The following is a 12427-nucleotide window of genomic DNA, read 5'->3' on the forward strand; positions in this document are numbered from 1 at the left end:
AAGATCAGTTTAAATACATGAAGTTATTTTGTGTATTTTCCCACAGCATACTTAAAATACAATCACACACAATAAACTGAAGTAATTGAAATAGAGGTTGAAGAAAAAAATATTATCCAAGAATTTGACTACTTAGAAGCCAGAGAAATCACTTAGGTCACCATTATTTGTTCTTATCCTAAAAGCACTGTCCTAGCTTCTTTAAATGTCTTCTAGAACAATGAAGGGTATAAATAAATAAACTCATAAATAAATAACTAGAAAGATAGCATCTTCCTGCTAAATGCCATTGCTGAAGAGAAGAGTCACAGACTAAATTATGAATGAGGAAACTGTGCCCAATAGGTTTTGGATATTCTTACTTCATTTTTAGTGGTTTGGGGTTTCTCTAAAATGCACTGCAAGCTCTTGGCTACAGCACAAAAGTACCTGGGGTGCTTGTTAAAATACAGATTTTAGGCTTCATATCCAGAGACTCTGATTTAGAAAGTCAAGGATCCTAAGAATCTGCATTTTTAAGCAGCCCCATAGGAGATTATGAATGCATATGGTCCACAGTTTGAGGAAACTACTGCCTAAAATTAAAGACCTGTCTTTGTACTACACAGATTAACATGATTTAGGCCAAAAACCATGTTAATCTCTATACAATAGTTTTTTGTGCAAAACACTGTTTCAGAGCAGAAAGGAACCTTTAAATCTATTTTTCTGAATCATCAACCTCGTAACCATAGGTAGCCTGTGAGTTATTTTAACACAAATTATCTGTTCAGTAGTGATCAAAATGGTTTCTACAGGTTTCATCAAACCACGCTTGATAGCAAATAGCTACAGATGGTTGTAAAATTATACCAATGCTTTAAGAGAACTGTACAAGAATATTTCACAAATGTAGCTTAAAATTTTGCTGAATTTGCCTTATTAGACATGTGAAAGATCTGCAAAGAAAAAAATATATATATAACTTCAACATTTATTACATCTATTACTACTTTATCTTAAAAAATCCTAATTGCCTTCCATTGCTTTTGCTAGCACAAACCCTCTATGCTTATTACAGAGAAAGCTGTTCATGGGCTCCTTTACCACTGAACTCCTTCCTTCTCATCTCTTTTCTTGATAACCAACCCCCATTCCCCTTATCCACATGTGCATACACCCACTTTGAGAGTAAGATCCACATTTCTGTCTTTGCCCCTAGCAGTTGCAAACTGATTTTCATTCCTCCTGAAATGCACATTTCTGAGGGAACAGAATATATCAGGCACTGTGGAAAAGTGGAACTACAAACAATTACGATATTGAGGGGATATGCGCTATTAACAAAGGAATTGCTAACAGAAAACTCTGGGTTTTTTTTTTTGTTGTTTTTTTGTTTTTTTTTTTAATTCCCAGCAGATTAAAAGTAAAATACTGGAGTGCTCTAGAATGCACAGCAAGAACAGTTCCATAAAATAGGGCTGGGTAGAGATCTGTAGTTGAATGAGATAAAACAACAGGGGCTGTTTCTCATAGTCATTGTTGGAGTTATGTCAATAGGCCAATGATATAGACCTTGCTAATCATCATGGTCTAAGCCAGCTTTTCTTTAGCTTGTGCTCAAGGGCAAAGAACTGGTTGGTGAGCTTCCATTACTGACCTCACAAATCACAGGACTTATGTTTGTGGCCTGGGCACAAGGAGGGTGAGTGAGGTAATGCCTTGGTTCTAGCCAACCTCACCGTGCTCCTCGGGAGACAAATGATTATGAGAGAAGAGGTGTCAATAGTAACGGAAGTCTGTCCTCTAAGAGTCTATTCTCAAAACTTCACCGGACAAAGGAGAATATAGTCACTTATGGGTACTGGACTCAGGCTTATCTGAGGGGGGCTGCTGGGGGGTTTCCAAATTCTGACTACACTTCATGAAATCTCTTTATGCATGATCCCCTGCAAATGACCGGATAAAGCTGTCCCACTGTACCGACACCACTGCAGCAGCTGAATCTGCCAAGTCTCTTGTAGCTGTCATGTCTTGTGGAATTTAACATGAACACATTTCAGGAATATTTTCCAATACCATTTCCATGTCAGAACCAGAGAAGAAATCTCTTACCTATAAGCTCACAAGAAGAAAACACTTCCTATATCCAAAGGAAGACATTTTCTCTGATAAATACTCTAAGAATGAATTACTTTACCAGTGGCATGTTTTTATAATATGCTCCTACTTTATCACTGAAGTCAAATCATTTTTAAAAAAAACTCAATATGCATTCCTTGCAGATCTACCAGGCATGGTGCCACTGTAGGCATCTGACCAAGAATAAGACCCAGTCCTGTCCTCAAGGACTTCTGGTGCCTTCCAGGGAGTGGGAATTGGACCTTCTAACACAGCATGGTTCAGAGCTACTTTGAAAGAGTGGGCACAGTGTCTTGGGAGATCTGGGAAACTCTTTAGAGGGGTGACAACAGAGTTGAATTTTTAAGTGTGAATGAGATTTGGACACAAATGAAAAGAAGAAAGACCTTCTCAGCAAAGATAGCATGAAAAAAAGTTATGGGATGCAAAAAGGTAGTCTGTAGGGAACAAGGAGCATTTTGTAGGAGTAAGGCATGGGGGGTATGAGAAGAGATGGAGAAATTGAGGAGACAGGATGCAGCAAAAACAGAAAGAACTTTATCAACCGTGAAAAAGAATGAATTTTATCCTGTAGGAAGGTTTTTTTTTTTTTCTTTAAGAAGGGGGTGCAGTGATGCCCATGATCACATTCTTTAATTATACCTAAGTCTTCCCCCTTTAATCATGTATCAATACTGATAAATATTTTTCCTACCTAAGATGTATCATCTGTGGTTCATTAAATAACATTCAACAAGATAAGCAGTAAACATTTAGGTAGACACATAGAAAAAAAGAATCTCTTACCTGAACAAAGCTGTTCCACTTTAGTGTAGTTTAAAGATACTATGTCATTAACCCATGCGATGATGTCATGTCTGCTCATAGTTTCTTGGGTTATCGAGGTAGAATACACATTGACCGCCATTCCCCAACTAGAAAAAGACAAACAAGGAAAATATTAACTCCAAAACATAAAAGATCCTATTCAAGGTCAGGATCCTTGGCAGAACTCTAAGGGATGGAAAAAGTCTGCTTTGGTTGAGCCTTTTTTCTCTTCTCTCTTCCACATATTTGCTAAGATACATTTAAATTTCATGTATGCACGCAGTACTACATCTCCCTCCGCTGGACTCCAATGCTTTTAAGGTTCTGAGATACCTATTTTCTCACATTAACTTCATCTCACTGTCATCTGTAAATCTATGTGTGGTATTAAAAAGTTATCAAGTCTATAACAGCATGCACTGGAGTTACCCTTCATCTTTATATGTAATTTCATCATACTTTCGTTACTTGCCAACAGTGCCCCTCGCGTAGTCTTTTTTGGAGATGTAAATGGGACCTCTGCTGTATCCAGTTGCAAAGGCTAGAAACACCAAGTCCATTCTTGCCTCCTCAGTATCCCTCACCACCACATCTGATGAATAGTAAATTCTATTGGGTCTACCTTTAAAGCATTTTCAAACTTTGGTCAATGCTCACCTGATGCTATGCAGTAGTCTTTTCCTGGGTCTCCCAATGCACACTCTTGCCCCCCACCACGTATTCTCAACCCAGCAACCAAAGTGATTCTACTGACAAAATTCAGATGCTTTCCCTCCTTAGTTTAAAATCCTCCAATGGTTACTCATCTTACAGTACAATCCAAAGTTCTTACCAAGGTTTAGCAGGCCTCATATATTCTGACACCTTTCCTTACTATCCTTTACCTCACTCTACTCCATCAGGACACCTCTAGGTTGTTTCTTGAATTCTTCAAGCTCACTTGCTCTTTAAGGTCCTTAGCTGTGGCTTCAACAAGGACCATTCCCCAGACAATTGTGAGGCGCATGCCCTTATCTGCTTCATCAAGGAGGTGTCATCTTTATCTCCTATTCTTTTTCTCCTCATAGACCTAGGATAGAAGCTCCATGGGGGCAGGGATTTTTTTTCCATTTTATTCTTTGTATACACCTGGTGACTAGTTAAGTTCAGACACAGAGTAGGTTTTTAATACAAATGCTGAATGCAGCAATGTGCCCCCCCAACCTCCTACTCACGGAAGGTAAGCAGGGCTGTAGGCAAACTATGTAAGCTACCAACTTTTAAAAATCAGTTTTAGAGAACATCCACTTTTGAAACAGGCTTCATGCAGGTTTCATTAGGAAAAAATCCTCACCTGGCATTCTTTAGCTCTAACAGCCTTGGACGAAATCGTCACAAAAAAAATAAATAAATAAAAACATTTGAATAATCTGAGAGATATGTACTGCCTAAATGCACAAGTCTTCCCTTTAATTAATATATTTCTTCTGACCACTGCATGACACCTTTCCCCAACTTTTCATCAGGGTGATACATACAGAAAAAGTCCTGCTTAAAATATTTTTTATCTATAGTTTTGTATAACTGGTTTCCCTTTTTCGAATAGACTTTTTTAGAGCTCTTCACAGCAAAATTTAATGTGAGTATAGAGTTTTCCCCATACCCTCTTCTCCCCACATACACAACCTCTGCCAGTATCCATACCCCACACCAGCTGGTACATCTGTCACAATCAATGAACCTACACTGATGCACTATCATTGCCCAAAGTCCGTAGTTTACATTAGGGTTCACTCTTGGTGTTGTACATTCTAGGAGTTGTCACAAACACATGATGGCATGTATCTACTACTGTAGTGTCATACAGAGCAGCTTCATTGCTCTAAAAATCCTCTCTGCTCTGCTAATTCATACCTTCCTCCCACCAATCCCTGGCAACCACAGATCTTTTTACGGTTTCCATAGTTCTTCCTTTCCCAGAATGCCATACAGTTGGAATCATACAGCACGTAGCCTTTTCAGATTGGCTTCTTTCACTTAGTAATGTGCATTTAAGGTTACTCCATGTCTTTTCATGGCTTGATAGCTCATTTCTTTTTAGTACTGACTATTCCACTGTCTGAATGTACCACTCAGCTAATAAAGGACATCTTGGTTGCCTCCAAGTTGTGGCAATTATGAATAAGGCTGCTACAAACATCCATGTGCAGGTTATTGTGTGGATATGTTTTCAATTCATTTGGGTAAATACCAAAGAGGGCTGTATGATAAGAGTAGGCTTAATTTTACAAGAAGTTATTAAACTGTCATGTCTATTCGAAGTGGCTGTACCCATTTTTGTATTCCTGCCAGCAATGAATGAATGAGAGTTTCTGCTGCTCCACATCCCCACCAGCATTTGATATTGTCAATGTTTTAGATTTTGGTCATTCTAACAGGTGTACACTGGGGAAAAAAAAAAATTTAAACCTGGTTGAAACTGCAACTTTACTAATTCTGTGCATATAATACTGAAATAAATCTTTAAAAATTATGTACTTTTTTATAAATACAACAGAGAGAAAACACAAGCAGGGGGAGGAGCAGAGGGACAAGAGCTCGTGTAGATTCCCCACTTAGCACAGAGCTAGATATGGGACTCAATCTCATGAAGCTGAGATCATGACCTGAGCCAAAAAACAAGAGTCAGATGCTCAACCCACTGAGCCACCCAGGTACCCTTACTTGCATAATTTTATGTAAAATGTGTGTATCAATTTCTATTTTGAAAAACTGCGTTTAAAAAAAGAAGAAAAAGAAAAACTGCATTTATATAAAACTTACCTTGAAAGTTTTTCAATACATAAAAAACCAGTTGTGTTTACTTCTTGGCTTCAACTGTTATCGATATTGGCCAATCCTGTTCCATTTATACTAGTCAATAGTCTCTGCCCCAAATCCTAGTCTCCATTCCCCAAGCCAGTTTATTTTGTTTTTTTTTTTTTTTTTTTTTTTAATTTTTATTTATTTATGATAGTGACAGAGAGAGAGAGAGAGAGGCAGAGACACAGGCAGAGGGAGAAGCAGGCTCCATGCACCGGGAGCCCGATGTGGGACTCGATCCCGGGTCTCCAGGATCGCGCCCTGGGCCAAAGGCAGGCGCCAAACCGCTGCGCCACCCAGGGATCCCCTATTTTGAAATAAGTGTCAAGCATTTTATCATTTTGCCTACAAGTATTTCAGTATCTGTCTCTGAAAGATAAGGCCATTAAAAAAACTCAAATAGCATTATCACACCTAAAAATTTAAAAAAAATTAAGATTTTATTTAATTATTCATGAGAGACAGAGAGAGAGAGAAGCAGAGACATAGACAGAGGGAGAAACAGACTCCTCACAGGGAGCCCGATGTGGGACTTGACCCCGGGACTGGGATCACACCCTGAGCCAAAGGCAGATGTTCAACTGCTGAGCCACCCAGGCATCCCAAAATAAAATTAGTTTTAAAAAAGATTTATTTGAGAGAGAGAGAGAGAGTGAGCAACAGCACAAGACCAGAGGGATGGAAAAGCAGATTCCCTCCTGAACAGGGAGCCCAATGTGGGGCTTGATCCCAGAATGCTGGGATTGTGACCTGAGCCAAAGGCAGATGCTTAACCAACCAGGCCACCGAGGTGCCCCCCAAATAATTTAATATCAAATATGCATTATAATGTCTTATATTTTTTTTAGTTTGAATCTGGACAAATAAGGTTCATATACTGTGATTCTTTGATATGTACTGTAAATTTCTTTTATCTATAGATTTCTTCTACATTTCTAATATTTTCCTTGTAATCTTTTTTTTTTTTTTTACTATTGTTTAAGGAACTGAGTTGTTGCTTTTCTTTCTTTTTTTTTTTTTAAGATTTTATTTATTCAGGGATCCCTGGGTGGCGCAACAGTTTGGCGCCTGCCTTTGGCCCAGGGCGCGATCCTGGAGACCCGAGATCGAATCCCACATCGGGCTCCCGGTGCATGGAGCCTGCTTCTCCCTCTGCCTGTGTCTCTGCCTCTCTCTCTCTCTGTGACTATCATAAATAAGTAAAAATTAAAAAAAAAAGATTTTATTTATTCATTCATGAGACACAGAGAGAGAGAGAGGCAGAGACACAGGCAGAGGGAGAAGCAGGCTCCATGCACCGGGAGCCCGATGTGGGATTCGATCTCGGGTCTCCAGGATCGCGCCCTGGGCCAAAGGCAGGTGCCAAACCGCCTGAGCCACCCAGGGATCCCCTTGTACAGTTTCTACAATCTGGATTTTGGTCACTGCATCCCATCGGTGTGGTATGACATATTCCTCTGTCCTTTCTGTTCCTATAAATAGCCCATCTGATCTACAGGCCAGATAGGATTCAAGTTCTAATTGGGGGTTTGGAGGCAGGACTACCTTGCAGCGTTTGAACTTCCATCAGGAGACACCTATGTCTGACTCCCTTTGGGATACTGTTAGCTGTTAATAGTATTTGTTTAGATCCACCAATTCTTTAGAGACTTTAGAGTCATATACTATTATTTATTTTGATTTATCACCTAGAATAATTCTACAAAGAGAAGTTTCCCTTCTGAGGTACTGGTAATATAACAAAGACAGGGCAGATGTCTGATTTGCTGTATTTACCATTTTTCAAAATAATGAGGTAGTTCTCTAATATTCTCCAAACATTACTAATGAGGTTATTCTTGAAGTATAATTATGAACTCATGGCAAGTATGTTTCAGTTCACATTTCAACCCACCACAGTTTATATCTCCACTGGGGGTAAGCTTGCAAGAACTTATTTAAGATGGTTTTTTAGTTCTTCTGACAAGGTCCCAGTAGTCTTTGATCACCTCTTTGCTTTCTGGTATGACAAAATATCCCAGGCCCAACTTGGACATTTCTTGCCTTACATGTAGAACCAGTTATTTCTCCAAGGGTTCCTTATTTGTTTAGTCACAAATGGTATTTAGAAATAAATATTTTAAGCATGGCTATATAGGACAGAAAAATCTCATTTTATACAAAAACCTATATATTTAAAAAAGAGTTGTGTTTGGAGTGCTTATTATGTCTATAACAATAAAAATCTGCTTTCTACCTACTGTGCTAAGTGAAGATTTTTAAAAAAGAATTTATTTATTTATTTATTTGAGAAACACAGAGAGCATGAGGAGGGGAGAGGCAGAGGGAGAGAGAGAAGCAGGCTTCCCACTGAGCAGGGAGCCCGAGGTGGGGCTTGATCCCAGAACTTGGAGATCACTGAGCTGAGCTGAAGGCAGGCACTTAACTGACTGAGCCACCCAGGTGCCCGCAGATTTTTTTTTTATAAATGTAAAATAAATATCTATCTATCCCCCAAAGCACCCTCATCTCTAAAGTCTCTTCCCCTGAAGACCTGAAAACAAAACAAAACAAAACAACACAAAAACTCATGGTATTGGCATTTCAGATAATGGGACCACAGTTACTGCTTTTCTACAACACTTGTAAAGGTTTTTGAGTATCTGGTTAATAACATATGACTATGTAAATGTTATAAAAATCTTAGTAAAGATAATTCAAAATTTAGAACATTTTGAACTGCCTGCAGTAATTTTCATTTGCTGGCAAACTTTTGGCAGCTGATGTACTCTTCTGATGGTTTCTTCTTCAGGCAATACTGGAAAGCTTTTGCTCTACCATGTAATCTATCACTGCAAGATGAGGCTGCAAGGCCTAGAGTTGTGCTAGATGATATCCAGCCAAATTGGGATGAAATTTTTTTGTTTAGATGATTTGAAAACAACTAAACACAAAGCAGGAGAGATCCAATCAGGCCTGCGATTTAGAGAGATAATCCCTATAGAAGCGAGTAGAGATGTTCTGGGGTTTCCTAACAGAAGTGTAGACAAAGGAACAGGTGGGTGAGTTACAACTGCTTTTAAGAAATCCTTGAGAACAGGGAAGCCAGTCGTTCATTGGCTGGAGGTTTTGCCAATCAATCACACTCTCCTCTGAGTCTTTACTGATAACATTCACCTAAGGTCAACAAACTTTCCATATCTAAACAGACATTCAGTTCTTGAAGGCAGGTAAAGTACTATGTACCTTGAAGGAGCTTATTACGTTAGGAAGACCATTATAAACGTTTAAATAGCACCTGATTTTTGCTTTAGAAAAACTCCAGTTAATTAGTTACTAGACTCACCACTCTAACCTCTACCACACCCCCTCTGTAACCAACACAGCTGCAGTTTCCAGAAACCCCGGCAATAAGAGCAACTTGCTTTAGGGGACCTGTGGGAAAACCAGAATGGAGGGCAGACCAAGATGAAGGTGAGTGAATAAAGGTTAGGAAGATTTTAAGTTTTCTTTGCTTTTTTCCCCTCTTTTGTTAAGTAAACTCTACACCCAACGTGGGGCTTGAACTCATGACCTCAAGACCATGCTCTACTGACAGAGCCAACCAGGTGCCTCTATTTTCTTATGTTTTCTTAAATAAAATGATAAAAACACATTAAATAGATTTCCATACCTACTTCATGCTAATAGCAATGGAACCAATACAGTTAATTACTATTTACAATTTGTGCTGATTAGAATATTCTTATCAACCTTCCTCCAAATTTCACCAAGATACTTGCAGTTCATTTCATTTTGTGGTTGTTTTTTGCTCCCTTTATTAGTATCCCATCCAAAAGCACAATACCTTCTGATTTTAAGAGAGAGTGCTGGGTCCAGGCCCTTTCCCTGCAGAAGGGCTGGTGCTCTTCCTAACCCCTAGCAAGTCAGGTGGCCCCAAGGCACAAAAAGAGTTCTATTTCTGCTCTGCCTTTCATGCTTTTCTCTTCCTAATTCCTTCAACTCCCACTTTTTCTACAGATACAACTTCAATACATTCAAGTCTAAAGTATTTAGGTGACTAAACAGTTCACAGAAGAAAACTGATCTTTTTCCAAATGTTAAACTCAAGGCTGGTGAAAGCATATTTAATCACCTTAGCTTGTTGTGGACACACTCTAAAATCCTAAGATTTCATTATAATTTCTTGGCTGTCAATCTAGATTACAATACAAAGGTAAAAGTACTAGCCCCTGCTTATTCAGAAACGTTTGGATAACACAAGGAATTTTTCTATTATTTTAAAGTGATTTCATGCTCCCATTTTGATCCTTGAAAGAATGTTGTGAGGAAGGCAGGGGAGGAATTATAGCCTTCCCTGACAAATGTGGATTCTTCATCTTCCTGAAGGTAGGGATTAAAATAATTCATACAAGACACTGATGAAAGAAATTGAAAAAGGCACCAATAAATGGAGAAATATTCTGTGATTATGGATTAGAAAAGTATTGTTAAGATGTCCATACTACCCAAAGCAATCTCAGCTTCAATGCAATTCCAATGGCATTTTTTTTTATAGAACTAGAATATAAAAACTTGTATGGATCCACAGAAGACCCCAAAAAGCCAAAGCACTCTTGATAAATAAAGAAGAAAAATGCCAGAGGTCTCATGCCCCCTGCTTCTGAACTATATTGCAAAGCTATAATAATCAAAACAGTATGGTATTGGGGCAGCCCTGGTAGCTCAGTGCTTTAGCACCGCCTTCAGCCCAGGGCCTGATCCGGGAGACCTGGGATCGAGTCCTGCGTCAGGCTCCCTGCATGGAGTCTGCTTCTCCCTCTGCCTGTGTCTCTGCGCCTCTCTCTCTCTGTGTGTCTCTCATGAATAAATAAATAAAATCTTTTTAAAAACCAGTATGGTATTGATATAAACATACATAAATCAATGGAAGAGAATAAAGAGCCCAGAAATAAACCCACACATACATGTATGATCAATTAGTTTGACAAAGGAGACAAGAATGTGCAATACCGGAAAAGACAGTCTTTTCTATAAATGGTGATGGGAAAACTGTGCAGCTACTTGCAAAAGAATGAAACTAGGCCAACATCTTACCTATACACAAAAATTAACTTAAAATGAATTATAGACTTGAATTTAAGATGTGAAGCCATAAAACTCCTAGAAGAAAAAAACAGGTGGTAAGCTCCTCACTGTTAGTCTTAATGTTTTTTCAGGTCTGACTCCAGAGACAAGGGCAACAAAAGCAAAGGTAGCTAAGTGTAACTGTGGAAAATTAAAAAACTTCTGCGTGACAAAGCAAACCATCTACAAAATGAGAACTGGGAGAAGACATCTGCAAATTATATATCCAATAAGGGGTTAATACCTAAAATGTATCAAGAGCTCATACAACTCAGTCACAAAACTAATCCTATTAAAAAATGGACAGAGGATCTGAATACATTTTTCTCCCAAAACACAAAGACGACCAACAGGCATGTGAAAAGGTGTGCAACGTCATGAATCATCAGAGAAATGCAAATCAAAACCACAATGAGATATCACTGCAAACCTCTTGGAAGGGCCAGCATCAAAAAGACAAAAACTGGGCAGCCCTGGTGGCGCAGCGGTGTAGCGCCGCCTGCAGCCCAGGGCATGATCCTGAAGACCCTGGATCGAGTCCCACGTCAGGCTCTCTGTATGATGCCTGCTTCTCCCTCTGTCTGTGTCTCTGCCTCTCTCTCTCTGTATCTATGAATAAATAAATAAAATCTTAAAAAAAAAAAAAAGACAAAAACTAACAAGTGTTGGTGGGGATGTGGAGAAAAGGGATCCTCACACACTGCTGGTGGGAATGTAAATTGGTGCAGCCACCACGGAAAACAGTATGGAGTTCCTCAAAAAATTAAAAATAGAACTACCATATGATTCAGCAATTCCACTTCTGGATGTTTATCCAAAGAATACAAAAACACTAATTTGAAAAGATACACCCACCCCTATGTTCATTGCAGTATTATTTATAATAGCCAAGACACGGAAAATGATGTGCGCATTAATGATGGATAAAGATGATGTGATACACACACACACACACACACACACACACACACACACACACAGAGCTACTCAGCCTTAAAAAGGCAATCCTGGTATTTGTGACATGTGACAACATGGATAGACTATGAGAGTTTTACACTAAGTGAAGTCAGAAAGAGAAAGACAAATAGCACATGATTTCACTCACAAGTGGAATCTAAAAAAACAAAACCCAGACTCCTAGATAGAACATAGTGGCAATTGCCAGAGGGGAAAGGGAAAGGGGTCTGTGAAATGAGTGCAGGGAGATCAGGGGATACAAGTCTCCAGTTATAATTCTGGGTGATGTAATGTACAGCAGGGGGAATACAGTCAATAACCATTGTATTAACTCTGTAAGGTGACTCAGTAAGTAGACTTCTTGGGATCAGTTCACAATGTATGTTAAATCACTGTTGTACACATGAACTAGTAGAATATACTGCATATCAATTATGCTTCAGTTAAGAAAATTTCAAAATACTAATTTTTTAAAAAAGATTTTATTTTGAAGTAATCTCTACACCCAACATAAGGCTCAAACCCACAACCCCAAAATCAAGAGCCACAAGCTCCACCAATTGTGCCAGCCAGGTGCCCCTTAATATACTAATTT

The 12427-nt window shown here is 38.9% G+C and overlaps 1 protein-coding gene across 7 annotated transcripts in view; it reads right to left on the reverse strand.

The window, feature by feature from the left end:
* Positions 1 to 12427, reverse strand: part of MAPRE2 (microtubule associated protein RP/EB family member 2) — a 159219-nt gene that overhangs the window by 58969 nt on the left and 87823 nt on the right. For all 7 annotated transcript variants that reach the window (XM_038543515.1, XM_038543517.1, XM_038543514.1 and 4 more), the window contains one exon: positions 2908 to 3035. In XM_038543515.1, the coding sequence (XP_038399443.1) occupies positions 2908 to 3028 (121 nt within the window). In that variant the 5' untranslated portion in view covers positions 3029 to 3035. The remainder of the gene's footprint in view (positions 1 to 2907; positions 3036 to 12427) is intronic.

This window comes from Canis lupus, chromosome 7 (assembly GCF_011100685.1).
Source record: "Canis lupus familiaris isolate Mischka breed German Shepherd chromosome 7, alternate assembly UU_Cfam_GSD_1.0, whole genome shotgun sequence".
NCBI classification, from domain to species: domain Eukaryota; kingdom Metazoa; phylum Chordata; class Mammalia; order Carnivora; family Canidae; genus Canis; species Canis lupus.